The sequence below is a fragment of the Haplochromis burtoni genome, unplaced genomic scaffold (assembly GCF_018398535.1).
Source record: "Haplochromis burtoni strain Fernald_Lab_line unplaced genomic scaffold, NCSU_Asbu1 Contig_56, whole genome shotgun sequence".
NCBI lineage: Eukaryota > Metazoa > Chordata > Actinopteri > Cichliformes > Cichlidae > Haplochromis > Haplochromis burtoni.
The window spans coordinates 685,592-699,474 of record NW_024582417.1 but is presented as its reverse complement, the minus strand read 5'-3'; the positions used below and the strand labels follow the sequence as shown (position 1 = coordinate 699,474).

At 40.6% G+C, this 13,883-nt stretch overlaps 2 protein-coding genes across 3 annotated transcripts; both read right to left on the bottom strand.

The window, feature by feature from the left end:
* Positions 1-482: 482 nt before the first annotated feature.
* mtmr2 (myotubularin related protein 2) lies at positions 483-10,635 on the bottom strand. 2 transcript variants are annotated; one of them, XM_005922079.3, is made up of 16 exons: positions 9,347-10,635; positions 7,950-8,052; positions 7,827-7,850; positions 7,658-7,724; positions 7,479-7,573; positions 7,305-7,406; positions 6,939-7,043; positions 6,060-6,143; positions 5,825-5,974; positions 5,538-5,726; positions 4,509-4,694; positions 4,213-4,419; positions 4,040-4,132; positions 3,824-3,937; positions 3,476-3,652; positions 483-2,403 (listed from the first exon to the last, which is right to left on the bottom strand). In XM_005922079.3, the coding sequence occupies exons 1-16, from the start codon at positions 9,424-9,426 to the stop codon at positions 2,239-2,241; spliced, it is 1,941 nt and encodes a 646-aa protein (XP_005922141.1). In that variant the 5' UTR covers positions 9,427-10,635; the 3' UTR covers positions 483-2,238. The 2 variants fall into 2 exon arrangements, with proteins under 2 accessions (XP_005922141.1, XP_005922142.1); XM_005922080.3 differs by having other exon boundaries at positions 7,658-7,721.
* Positions 10,636-11,000: 365 nt separating this feature from the next.
* On the bottom strand, positions 11,001-13,242 carry cwc15 (CWC15 spliceosome associated protein homolog). Its single transcript, XM_005922082.3, has 7 exons — positions 13,147-13,242; positions 12,329-12,470; positions 12,022-12,134; positions 11,803-11,900; positions 11,598-11,708; positions 11,358-11,485; positions 11,001-11,253 (listed from the first exon to the last, which is right to left on the bottom strand). The coding sequence occupies exons 2-7, from the start codon at positions 12,457-12,459 to the stop codon at positions 11,124-11,126; spliced, it is 711 nt and encodes a 236-aa protein (XP_005922144.1). The 5' UTR covers positions 12,460-12,470; positions 13,147-13,242; the 3' UTR covers positions 11,001-11,123.
* Positions 13,243-13,883: the final 641 nt, after the last annotated feature.

The following is a 13,883-nucleotide window of genomic DNA, read 5'->3' as shown; positions in this document are numbered from 1 at the left end:
AAAAAAAAACCCCCAAACAAATAAAACCCAACAGATTGTATATAAAGACGTCCATGGTTTGTCATTTTTGTATAGAAAGTGTAAAGTTTATACACCATGGTCTTTACTGGCTTGATCCACCTGTTGCAACCATAATGGGACTTGTGTCTTCTCCCAAATATGAACCAGGAATCTTTTGCTTGTTAAACATGTAAACCACAACACTATGGACTCACCCGTGTAACAGTTGAGTACTACACGCGAAACCATCCCTATGAATTTTATACCTGCAAATTCTCAGTTTTAAAAAAGTGTCGCTCCACGAGTGCTCTGATTGTCTTACATTTGCAAGGTCTATGAGTGAAGTGAGGTTCTTGATATTGTGTACTGGAATAACTAACCAATAAGTAAAAAAATACATAAATTGAGATAGAGGAAATACCTTCAGTTGTAGTCTTTCTTGATGAAATTGTTCAATGCAAACAAAATTAGGAGACTTCTGGTTCACAAATAGCTGTTTGTATTGTAATTAATTACAAGCCTCAAGCTACAAGCTTCTTGTATAGTATACACATGCATACATATGCACAATGCCTTTTAAAAATACAAATAAAAAAAAGGCCAAAAGTTGACTACACAGCATCAGCACTTTTATTAAACTTTTTAACACATTGGCAGTTAAGAGTACAGTTGGATGTTCCTGATGCCTGCAGTATATCAATTTCCAAATTCAAGTGTTGATCTAATGAAGTGCATACAGGACTGCAGCCTCTTTGCAACCACATGGAATGGTGTCACTTAGACAGCTGTGCATTTTAAAAGGATTGCAACGATCAAGATCAGTGGCAGACATGATTTACATACAACTATAGCTGCATGAATTCAATGTAAAAGTCACATGAAGAATCTATTACTGGGTGACGGATGTCTTAACACTACTATATAAAGATAAAACAGAGAGAATAAATGGATGTTTTCAGATTGTAATTTGGTATTAGGTTACCCCACAGTCACACTGTAAATTCCAGACTTTTATCCTTCTTAATTTACAGTAAAAGGCACTCTTTGTCCTATTTTTATGGATAGATCAGAAATAGGGCTAGTGTTATTAGAGTTGGCTAATATCTGAAACACGAAATCACAAAACCCAAGAAATTGACTGGAGGATGCTGCTGTTGTTAGCAACATGCTAATGTGACAAACCATACTGAATCCTTGAGTTGCAGCTTGATTGCAATTATTTGAATACGCAGCAAAAAGGCTACAGGCTGAAACCATCACATTTTTCTTTTGTCATTTTCCCAGTCATTCAGGACAAGGCACGGGTACTTATTCAAATTTGCAAAACTACATAAAAAGCCCATTATTTGTAGTTACACATTCTTCTGCCAAAAAGATTGGCTGATAATAGCTTTAAAAAGCCTCTGCGAGAATTGTTCCCATAGGACTCCTGGGACAAATGAGCTATTGCATAATCTTTGCAGCTTATTAATATTGCATGGAGACGCAGCTAATCAATTCACGACACAAGACAGAAGGTGTCTGCGAGTTATAAATACACATCTGGAACGAACGATAATAAATAATGTTAAATAGTTGGAAAAAGGAAACTTACAAAAGATAAACCACTTGGTGAGAGAAATGTCACGCATGACAAAAAAACATTTGGTCTCAACAATCTAAAAAGATTTGTAAAGCTAACCCTAACTGCTTTTTAATGCACTTTATAACTACTTTTTTTTTTTTATATCAGAAGAAGCTAACATCACAGCCCTTAAGCTACATTTCATTTTAATATTTATCAACTCAACGATTTGTTTTAGTCCGTGTTTCCTTGTGCTAAAAATCACTTCTGCAGCACTGCATAGCCTCACGGTTCCTTCAGTTATAGTGCTTTCAAATCAATAGCAAGAAATGAGGCAAGTGTTCCTATAAAGTATATAAGGCATAAACATTTAGTGTACTTAAAACAAAACACTGATTGTAGGTAGGTTGATATGCTAAACAGTCCTTGCTATTCTGGGTACGTATCCTCTCAACCTCAGAGGAGGAATACATATGGCTGTAGGCAGGTGGTCTGAGACAGACACTTCTGTTGCAAGCAGGCTCTACATGACCTGTGAGAGATGCAAATACAGTAACAAATACTACTTATTCTGACTTTTGGTGGTAGTGTATCAAAGCGGCTTATTACTGCTGTATGACACCTTCTCACAAGTGCGGTTCAGCTTCTGTGACCGTCATGAGGGTTGAGTAGCGTCAAACAAAGGTCTGCACCGGAGTGATGGAGCGTGTGGGCGAGCCTGGCCGCTCAGAGGCGGAGGAAGCTGAGCGATTGGCCACCTCTCGCTGTAATTCGTCTACCCTTTTCTGCAGCTCGGCGCGCTTTGCTAATAGCTCCTTGTAGCGCTGATGAATTGGTTCCTGGTAAAAGGGAGGGAGAAAAAAAGAAAGTTAATTGAGTAAAATTAAATGCACGAGTGCCAACCTCTGCCCTATTCTCTCAACTTTTTCTCTGCATGCGTTCCCAGTTCCAGGTGGACAGGGCAGGGACTCTTCATCTGGGATTACCTAGACCTAGACTGTGAATTTCCTCACGATAAAGCTGTAGCTGGTACTTCATTCTTTCTTTTTCTTGCCCATCTACCTGCCTGCTACCATGCCACACATCACCTTAGTTTCCTCCCAGATGGCAAAGTTTTTTCAGTTACGGACGACATCCCACCTTCAGATCCTGGACGAGTCCCCAGTTTGTCAAAAACTGGTTCATAAGCCGATGACGAAGTGTGAACACACTGCACTGGGTGCTTTGTGCAACAATGTTAAGAACATCACACAGTCACATCCATTAATGCTCGCCTTTACAGTGCAGGTAGCTTCTGCAGTATTCTCCTGAACAGCAGGTGTCACCACTCAGACAATACTGCCACATAAACGCTGATATTAGAGAAGTCAAAGTTTCCCAGAGTCTTATCTTTTCAAACTGCTGTAACATCCCCCTCTGTGGATCTGAGCTTCAGTAGTGATGTGTCAGTAAAACAGCACAACACACCACATTATAGAAACTGAGAGGTGCACAACTGGTAGAAATGGCCAGCGTCAGTGGATGTGACATCAACTTTAGCCTCAGTGCCATTTGTGAGCCATTGCAATGGTGGGTATCAAACGGCCTTTGTGCAGACTTGTATAACTGTAATGCAAAACTAATGAGCTGTCAAAGTCACTAAGATCACTCATGTAGGGTGGGGATGAATCTGAAGGTATGTTTGGTGCTGTCAGTACAAAAACAACATAATGACACTGAAGAGAAACTAAGGTGATGCGTGGTGGCCAGTTGGTAGGTGAATGAGAAGCAGAATGGAGTGGCAGCCACACCTTCATAGTCTGGATAGCGCCCAGGTGTTCCCAGTTGGCAAGTAGAGGAATGTACTGTGAGTATAGGGCAGCGATCATCACACAAGTGAAGTCCAAACAACAGCAAGTCTTCCTGACGTACCTGAGGTCTCATGCGTGGGTTCCAGCGAATGTAGTAGCCAACCCAAAGCTCCAGGTGGCGTAAGCTGACTGCTGGGAACAGTACATGGTTAGAGTAGTTCACATACAAAGGATTGGTGAAGTCCTCCAGCTGGCTGTTAATATATGACCACAATGAGACTGTCCTCTTGGGAATCTCCTGTAACAAAAAAGGAATGTGATTACACAAACCATACGAGTGAAAAACTAATTCATTCTTGTGCCATCTCTGATTCGTATTATGCTAGTTATTAAGCTATATTATCCCAAGTAAAACGATAATGAGAGGGGGGAAAAAATCATAAAATACCGAGAAACCAAATGAGCTTACTTCTTTTAACCTCTGCTGTTCACTGTTGCACAAGAATGTCCCAAAAAGGCAGCTGTACAGGTGATCCAGGATGGTCACCAGGAAGTATTCATTAAACTCAAAGGCGGCAGGAAACTTGAATTTAAAAAAAACAAAACAAAAAACAGCTTGATTGCAATCCTTGAAAGAACCTTTTCCTAAACATTTCAGAACCTTAACTCAATATGTGTCACTTACCTGACGAGTTAACTGCCAGACACAATCAATAAACTGAATGAAAACAGGTGAGCGATCTGCATCCGTGTGGTTCTTATCTCCGTGACCAATGCGCTGCCAGAAACAGGAGCATAAGGAATCAGTGATGAAACTAGACTTCCAGCTGGACCGAAGTGGAAAAATAATCTGTTTACCAGTTGGAAGCGATGACCAAAGCTCAGCCACTCTTTCTCAAGCAGCACTTCAAAGCCGCGAATGGTGCGGTAGTAACCATCCAACATGAGCATAGACAAGGAGGTGAGCTGAGCCGTGCGGTCCCAGCCGTCGCTGCAGTGCACCACAACCGACGTTTTCCCTGACTCCACTTTGTCTGCGATCCTCAGTGCTCCAGCCAGGATCAGCTACAAACACAGGACCAGAAACACACAAACCATTATCACTGCAATATTTTTACAATGTCCTTTCCCAACCGATGGGTCACTATGCTCACCTTGATGTGCTCAAGCCAATGAGTGGACTCCAGATTGGAGAGCCAGTGGGAGTCCTCGATATTGGGGTAGACAACTTCCTTCAGCTTGCGGAGCGACTCCCTCATCACGTGGATATTGTGAATATCCAAGAAAACCAGCTCAGCGTTTTGATAGGCATCCTCGCTTTCATATCCACCCCCTTTCATCTGTGGGAAAGTAGAGGATGCAGTGGTTACTAAGATCCACGGGGCACAGAACAGAAAAACAGATCCAGTTAAATTATTGCCAACGAGACAGTCCTGAATCAGTAGTAGTAGAAGCTACATTAAGCAGCAAGGTCACCACAGCAGGTAGAGTTTTTAATGCCGGATGCCTTTTCTGACGCCGTCCTAAGTGGGATTTGTGTCTCTAGCTTGAAACAAACCAGGGACCTTTTTGCTTGCCAAGTGAATGGGTTAACCACTACACCACTGTAGGCACGACACAATAGAAACTAGTGATCTTCTAGCTAAAGAGCTCAGATTTTACCTTAATGCTCAAATATAGTACTGATTGCACGCTTTATTTACTTTAATCTGCAAAGACAACGCATAGCTAATACACTGTACCAGCTAAAAACTCAAAACTGTGCTTGATGATGCACAGCGAATAATAAAAGATAAGAATCTAAATCTGGCTACGGCTCCATACGAGCCTCTTCATTTTGGACTTTCGTGTTTATTTTTAGAATCTATTGGGAGATCTTTCATCCAAAGCCTTGAATCAAACTTTGTTTCAGCTCTCTTTCCCCTTCCAATAATGCACACGCGATCACCGTTAAGGATAGCTACTCTCTTTGACATCATGAACATCCACGAGTAGAAAAAGACTGTCTGAAATGGACCATTGAGAAAAGTCTGAAGCCTGACCTTTTGGCTCACTGGGATTACGATTACGATTATTGTTATTGGTATTTATTTGAAGCTTTGGCCATGTTTAACATATGTATCAATCACTGTAACACAATGTAAAGTGGGTCCCATTAAATAAATATAATTTAGAAAATGGACCTTGTTGGCAGCAGCGTTGACGCTGGGTCTCGCATCAAAAATGAAGAGTTTATGTGACTGAGCATTAGCATCCATGATCGCCTGCAGGTATTTCTCATCCTCTTTGCTGCGCTTCCCGTTCACCCCAACCATCGGCTGACTGCAGCGTGTCACTGTTGCCTGGCTCTCTGGATGGATCCATGACAACACCTTTAAATAATGTGTAGCAGAATATCAGCACAGACTGTCCTGCAAGCCGGGCGCACACACAGACAATTATAGCACCGTTGAAAAATACGGTCGCTCACCGGTATCCTTCCCTTTGCTCGGAAGGCAGCGACTCTTTTCAGCTCCTCGTCTGGTATGTTAACAGGCACTGCCAGTGTTGATGGGTACGTGTCGCACAGCTCATAGTGATCGTTTACTTTAGTTATCCTCCAGCTTTCATTGGGTATACCCTTGACAAAAAAAGAAAAGACATAAGTAACCGGTTTTATGAGTGCACTTTAACATTTAACAAAGCATTCTGCATAACTTAAGTACCTGTCTTTTATACTCTGAGAGAGCATCATACACCTTCCATCCATTTTCAGGAAACACCTGCCCATATTCAAAGGCAAAGATTTGCTGTGGAGAGTGGGGGAGACATTTTTCAGTTGGTTGTACACGAAAAACAGTTTGTGCACTTTGTAAAAGACCTGTGAAAGTTAGACCTGTGAAAAACTAAGTACACTCCACAATTCAGTATCTTATGTAACCATCTTTAAGAGCAACAATTTGAAGTAATCATTTTCTGTATGACGTTATCAGTGTCTTGCATGATGGTGGAGGAATTTTAGACCATTCTTGAACACGTTGCTTGAGGTCATTGAGGTTTGCAGGTATTTGTTTAGGCACAGCATTTCAAATGGTTTGAGGTCTGGACTTGCCATTATGTTTTACATTTGAAACTGTGCTTGGGATCATTATCTTATTAAATGACCCAATTAGGGCCAAGCTTTAACTGTTGAACAGATGGCTTCATATTTGACTCTAAAATACTTTAGTTCTCTGGCTCTCCTCCACAGCGTGTCTTTGTCCTGTCTTCCTCCCCTAACCGGTCACGAGTGATGGCCGCCCCTCCCTGAGCCTGGTTCTGCTGGAGCTTCCTTCCTGTTAAATGGGAGTTTTTCCTTCCAAATGTTGCCAAAGTGCTTGCTCATAAGGGTTCGTCTGATTTTTGGAGTTTTGCCTGTATTACTGGAGGGTCTTTACCTTATAATACAAAGTGACACGAGGCAACTGTTGCTGTGATTTGGTTCTATATAAATCTAACTGAATTAAAATTGAACTTAGTTTTTCAGAGGACTACGAATATGTGTTTCCCAGTACTGTATGTGCAGGGCTATAAAGTCAGCAACAGCATTGCTGGGCAGTACTTACCAGCCCATTGGAAACAGGAAAAGCGAATTTCATCAGCACTTCAAAAATGGACTTCCTGAGGGTGTCCTCCATCTGTTTGTGTGCAAATCGTAGATTACGAACATCCTGTAGAAATGCAGAGCAACAAATCATGGAAAAACTCAAGGGCTAGCAGCTGTATGCAAGTATCATTTCATCACAGCCAAGTGTTATTACCAAGAAAGGTAACGTAGAAGTAGATCTTTGTAAAACTTCACTATTTCTTAATGCTCTGTCTCTGCTTCTCAGTTGAATAACTGTAAACTACTTGGCTATTTTGCAACTTAGCGATTCTGTAAATCAAAAATAAAAGCAGTAATTCTTTACAACTTTCACAAGCTTACTCACTTTGCACACCAGCCCATAGGACACATCACGACTCGAAGCGTTTCCAATCCTTTCCACGCGACTCACCACCCCAAGTGGCAAGTCCAACATAAATGTTGAGTCCTGGAAATCAGCCAGACATTAACAAAAAACATAAATCTTCAAAATACTAATTAAAAATAATCAATAACATACCCTGTCCATAGATTTAAAGAATAGCCTGTAGTTGGTGACAGTCACAGTTCCCCTCAGTGCTCCAGTGAAGGGACAGAAGTAGGTGACATCTTGGGCTATGAATAAAAACAAGAGGATAAAGGTGATGATGCATTTTTGCTGTTTTGATGGGCTGTGATTGCAGATGAAAGGAAACCTACCCATGTCTTGCACGGTTTCATTTGGAAGCAACTGCAGTTCTTCTTTGTCTGAATCTCTGATGGCCTGCTGGAAACATATCATCTTTAGTTCTGAGTGGTCTCTTGACTGGAAATGTTACTCAAACATATAGGATAGGATGGGTAAAATTAAATGTGTAAAATCATCTACCTTGGCAGATATTTTGGGCTTGACCTGCAAAAAGAAGAGGAGAGCCACGCTTCAGTTTTTAAATTAAAAAAAAAAAGTTTTAATAGAAAAATAATAGTGGTGAAACATATGCAGGTCACTAACCCTGAGCTCTGGGGAAAACTCTGCAGAGGTGGACACAGAATCCGAGGACATAGCAGATGGTGGTTTGGCCTGGGCAGAGCGGTCAGAGCGAGAGGTGGAAGTGCTGGTGGAAAGTGACATCACACAAGTGAGAACCATTTATTAGGTGCAGTCTTTTCTTTTTTGGGGGGAGTTTTTTTTTACGTATCTATACGTATTTGTATATGTAATGACAGAAGACTCAATGACTAAAAAAAACCAAAACAGAGACATCTGTTGAGATTGGCCCTTTTTTTTTTCCTCAGACTGAGAAAAAAAATTGTTAAATGTATATTTTTCATTTTCCAGATCCCTTCTGATGGATCTGGGCATGCACATTGCCCTCAAGGAGTCGTATAACTGAGGTTAAGTTTAAAATTATACAGGATACGAACACTAAAATGCAAAAATGTAAGATTTTAAAACAGATTACAATTCCGGCAGCATGCTCATCACCCGGTGACATCAGGGCGAGGGGTTAGTGTCTTGTGTCGGACTACTGATTTCACCATGTGCACACGTACCTGACCTTGCAATACTACTCACATGGAATGAGCTACTAATCCCTTTCTCATTTCTCTTAATAGTTTTTCTATATTCATTTGTATGCGCAAAAAATATTACCTTGGAACAGCTGCATTTTTAAGTACCTCTGAGCATATCTTAAACTTAACCTGAATTATCAGACTCCTACTTTATATGCATGCCTATAAAGTACTTGTCAGAAATGAAAAATATACATATACTTGACTAAACTAAATTATGTTCTCCGTTAGAATTAGAATATCATCAGCCAGTGAAAACTTCAGGCTTTTATTTATGTCGACGGAACTTCTTTTCTAATTCATCTTCAAAAATATCTGATTTACGAAACTAAAACGCTACAGCAATTATTAGATATGTGCAAACCACAACATTTTGAGGCAAATCAGACGTGGCTGTGAAGAAAATGTTCTAAAAATATTTGATGATTTGAGAAAGTGTTTTTAACTTGTCTGGCCCACACGAGCGCAAACTGGGCTCTATGTTGTCCATGGACTGAAATAAGTTTGACACTGTTTGGGCAAACACTCTACTACATCGAGGCTCTGTTAGCTTCCGTTTGACATTTCTATCACATCACAGCCTGAGTGATTACTGGAGCGGATCGATAAAACTGCGTTGTCCTAATTTCCAGTTTAAGCTGCGTTGGTCTCGTAGCGCTCGTAGGACACCGTCACTGGTGGATAACATTAGTCACAGCGGAAAAGCTTACAAGAAGTGTACTGAAGTTAGACACGCTTAACTTTAGCTATAAAGCCTTAATAACTAACCCATGCCGATAGTGTCAAAACTTTTGGTTAGCTTAAAAGGCGGTGTCTGGCGGTGAGTTTAGCTACCTGGACAATGAATCTACACTCGGCTGTCGGGAAGAGGAGCGCTTCGAGCCCAAGCTGTCGACACTCCCGCTCTTCTCCATGTTCTCCTTCTTCAAGTGTTTGGATAACCGGTATTGCGAGTCAAGACTTTACCGCTAAAGAGCCACTGAACGCTTTTAAATCCCTCCTCCGAGTGAAGCAAATCCCCACAAACAAAAGGAAGCTGCCATCTTTTCCCAGAAGCCTCCCAATCCCCGTCACAGGCAGGATCGTTGGAGGGCGCGCCCTCTGCTGTCTCTCTGTGGAACTACAACTGATCGCGTGCAACGCGTTTCTCTCGTGCCAAACTTCTGGCTACGCAGTAGAACGTGGATGACAGGATAATGCTTATTTTTAATGAAGACGTACACATTGTCTAATTATCCACCCAACGTCCACGTGGGTAATGTCACTGCCTTGGGTCCATAATAATGAATGCTGGAATAATGAAATGGCTAAAGTGCAGTAAAATTAACTTTAGTACTGACAGTGACTTACGTCGTGTTTACATTCGTGTTAATGAAAGACTTAATGCAAGAATAGAATTTCTTGTATTACTTTACTGTTACTTTCTGTTGAATGAGATGAAGCTGATAATTTCAAATGCAAAATGGATTTTAGACAAGAAGTCTATTGTATGCAGCTAGGTTTAATAAGAAGGGAGAAGCTGTATCTGCATGGAAATACACCAAAATTAAATGTGCTCAAATTGTTCAACAATTCTGCATAATTACAGACAATTCATTACATGAGTAATAAACTGGGAATATTCTAATCTTGATGAAGTGGAACATGTAGTTTGGATAAGATTAACATAAAACTTGCACCTTTATTTTACTGGAAAGTTTTGTGTGTATAGGATAACAGTATCCTGGTGACTGATGTGCTGTTGATTTTTCAGTTTGTTTATTTTTAAGGGTTCATAAAGCAGTTTAATATGAAGACACTTTATTGAAAAAAAGAATTCCACAAGAAATGTGACAGACTGACAGGGTGTATTGTGCCTTTGGGATGTGCCTGATTTAGACTTCTGCAGGAAATCCAAGTTGTACCGTCTACTGCAACCGAAACCCGTCTTAACTCTACACTGTAACCTTCCATGTCATTCAGTTGTTGCAGTCTGCATCGACCTGAGATGTAGCTATATTTCTTGAGAGGTGCAGGTCAGGTTGCGGTGTAGGGTTAAGAAGGCTTTCCGGTTACGTTACGATTTCCTACAGAAGTCTAAATCAGGCTCCAGCGCCCCTGTGCCCTTGAATAAGATAAGCAGGGAAAAAGTCAATGACAGATGGCTGCATAAAGAAATAAAGGCTTGACTGCAGATCTCTACACTGTTTTGAATGAAATGTTTGTGTGCGTGGAGCGGCTAAACAGAAGGAAGATATTTCCTTGTGATGGTCTGACTGGATCCTAATCTAACTGTGCATTTGTGGAGATGCTAGTTTATATAATCTCTGCCAGCTGAAAAAAAAACCCCCCAAAGAAAATAAATGTCTGGTCACATTTTAAAACTGCACTTAACTTTTAACAAATTTCACTGAAAGGATGTCACGTTGACACATTTATATACAGCATGACTGTACAGATGGATACGTGGTTAATAGCATGGATAGATGGATGACTGTACAAGTATTAATCAAGTTCTATACAGAGTTTATTTGAAAAACCATGTACCCTCCGCAACAGAGGGTAGAGGAAGGAGACCAAACACATTTGATAATAAAAACAAAAACAATACAAATGACACAGAGGAAGTCCTCTACTTTACATATTTCTCCATAAATTTCTTGTGAAATTCAGAGCGCAGTGTGTCATTCACAAAGCGTTTCTCCTTCCGTGCCTCGTCCACTCCTTTGGCACAATTCTTGAACACTACGTCATCATCCCACCTTGAATAATATTAAGAAATGAAATCAAGATTAGATTTAAGAGGCCTTTTTCCCAAATACAAACCTCATCCTGTGTTTTTACTGTGTGTATAAGTGAGACATACCTTCTCTTGACTCTGAATGAATTCTGGTTCTGGTTCTGTTGCTGCTGTCCAGCCAAATTAATCAGTGGATTGCCGCTCAAGATATTTTCCATTCGAATTCTCTCCTCCTCTGCCTTTTGCTCTCGCTCCTAAGATGGAAAAAATAATATTTTACTGAATATAAAGAAGTAACATTTCTTATGTTCAAATGTAGCATCTTATTACAGTTAGTGCAAACAGAACAGCCTAAAACAAAGTTACTTTGCGTTCTTGCTCTTCAGCACGCTCTTTTTTAATCTTCTCCAATTCAGCCAAAAGAGCTGCAGTGTCATCATCATCACTATCTTCATCAGAGTCCTCGTCCTCATCATCCTAATAAAATAAAAATAATTATTAAGGGAGATTAATCAGTACTAATCACCACTCAAGTTAAATGCCCAAAATGTCTTGCATTGCAGACACTCACATCAGTGAGAGGATCATCAGCATCAAGGTTAGCAGCTGGAATCTGATCCAGTCTTGGCCTCTTTGAAGATGATGAAGAAGATGATGATGTGGTGTGCTCTGGAAAAAATAAGACCAACATAATGCTATATGTGAGAAAATAAATATAATCTAAAATATATTTTACATTAACAGGAAGTCTAATTTCTACAGGAAGTCTAATTTCTGCAGAAAGACCAACCTCTTGGTCCCCTCTCTCTGGTCTTTTCACGTACTGCTACACGCTCCCTCTCCTCCAGCTCTCTGCGAAAGTCACGGGCACGGACCTCCTCGGGGGCATCCTGGGTAGGCTGCCTGCAGAAGGGAGAACATTTGCAGATCAATAAACTCTAATGTTCATCCAGAATGCTTTCTGGAACACTTTCACCACTCTCACAGTGAGCAGACAGATGATGCAGTAGGAACTGATCCGAAAGCATCTTTCCCTCTAGCAAACCAGCCATCAGGTCAGGTAATGATAAAACTCCATTCACATTTGATCATCTGACCTGTACTTGATCTTTGTGTGACCTGGAAGATCTCGACTGGAGTACTGCTTGGAGAGAGCACTCAAATCACCTTCTCCTTTACCCCTCCCTCCTCTTGCCGGCTCAAATGTTGGTCTTGCAGCTGTAGTCATCTTTGATGGCTCTGCAATTAGACACAGGGGACATTAAAACTATCAAACAGATGGAAAAGCTGCAAGCAGTAAAAGCAAAAAAGTCACGGTGTCCATTATCAAATTGCAGTTCCCTACAACACAACAGGCGTTTACTCCACTTATGTGTTTTATAGAAAGTCAGAAGGCTCATCTTTTTGGTTTTTAGACAAGCTGGTACAACAGTACCCTTTCCCAAATATCAACCATCCATTCATTAAACCTCAGTGGTGATCAAACCGCTTATAGTTTGCATGTGTTTCCATGTTTGCAACGTAAATAACATTTGAGAGGCATTTAGATTACAAGTTACGTAATCTTCCTAATAAATATCATTTGCTCACATGCTAAAACTCCAGGTCAATCAATTAAACCTATAATTAACAATTCTCTTATTAAACTGCGACTGTGGCATTTTAAACACTTCTTTGTAGGATAAGTATCAGCTGCCAACAGGCAAGTAAATGAAAAGAACAAATTAGCCTGCTAGCTGCTAAAGCTAAAACGCTGCTTCCTATAAAAGCCGATGAGGTTGAAAACGACAGTAATTCGAGCCTTCGGTAACACGGATAATGTTTCAGAGAAGTGATATTACAGCCAAAAATAAAGGAAATTAAAAAAATCCATTAAGCAGTATTTAAAAATTAGGTTTAAAGCAACAACACTTACAAAGCCTCTACCACACGACGAAAGGAACGCTGATACAACAATCAACGTCACTTCCGGGGGAAAAAAGATGTGTTCAGGAACACTCAGAGAAAATAGCGTGCGAAATATGAGACATTTTAAACTTCTTACATCTCAACACAGCGTTGACACGACTAGGGTGTACGCATATAACTTAACAAATATGCTACAGCCTCTCCAAATTTTATTTTGCTTTCACTTCACTTTCACTTTATTTTTTTTAATTTCACTTCCAAAAGACTGATAGACTAAACTGACTACAGGGGCATCAGCGGAGGAGTGACCTGTCTTCTCAATAGTGCATTGTGTTACAGTGAAGTAGTGATGTGTCAGTTGCAAACGAAATGGCTCTTAATGAGCCGGGTCTTTGACGTGAACGACGCGAGCCGCGGGGTTTTTTCTTTCCTTCTCTCACCCTCTCTCTCACCCTTTTTTCCTCTTCACTCCGCAGGCACAGGCCTTGTGCCTTGCGCTGGGCAGAAGGGGGAGGAGCAGTAGTTACACTCTCAGTAGCACAGGAACAGAGCAGGAGGGAGAGAAAGAGAGCCAGGGACAACAACATCACATTAGAAAGGTATAGTAATCATCCACAACTATTTTCAGTTGCAGATGATAAAGGATTCAGAAAGTTTATTTATGCAGGCTCATATGACAGAGAATATACATCTTCTTTTTGTTTTCACATTTTAATTTATATTTAATTGTGTTGTGGTTTGCAG

Coding starts and splice junctions, on each gene's coding strand:
- mtmr2 (XM_005922079.3), bottom strand. CDS start 9,426: ATGGAGAAGAGCGGGAGTGTCGACAGCTTGGGCTCGAAGCGCTCCTCT. Junction 7,407..7,478: donor TCTTTAAATCTATGGACAGG/GTATGTTATTGA, acceptor GCTGATTTCCAG/GACTCAACATTTATGTTGGA. Junction 5,727..5,824: donor GAGCAAAGGGAAGGATACCG/GTGAGCGACCGT, acceptor CATTATTTAAAG/GTGTTGTCATGGATCCATCC.
- cwc15 (XM_005922082.3), bottom strand. CDS start 12,459: ATGACTACAGCTGCAAGACCAACATTTGAGCCGGCAAGAGGAGGGAGG. Junction 12,135..12,328: donor CACACAAAGATCAAGTACAG/GTCAGATGATCA, acceptor TCCCTTCTGCAG/GCAGCCTACCCAGGATGCCC. Junction 11,486..11,597: donor CTGAAGAGCAAGAACGCAAA/GTAACTTTGTTT, acceptor TTTCCATCTTAG/GAGCGAGAGCAAAAGGCAGA.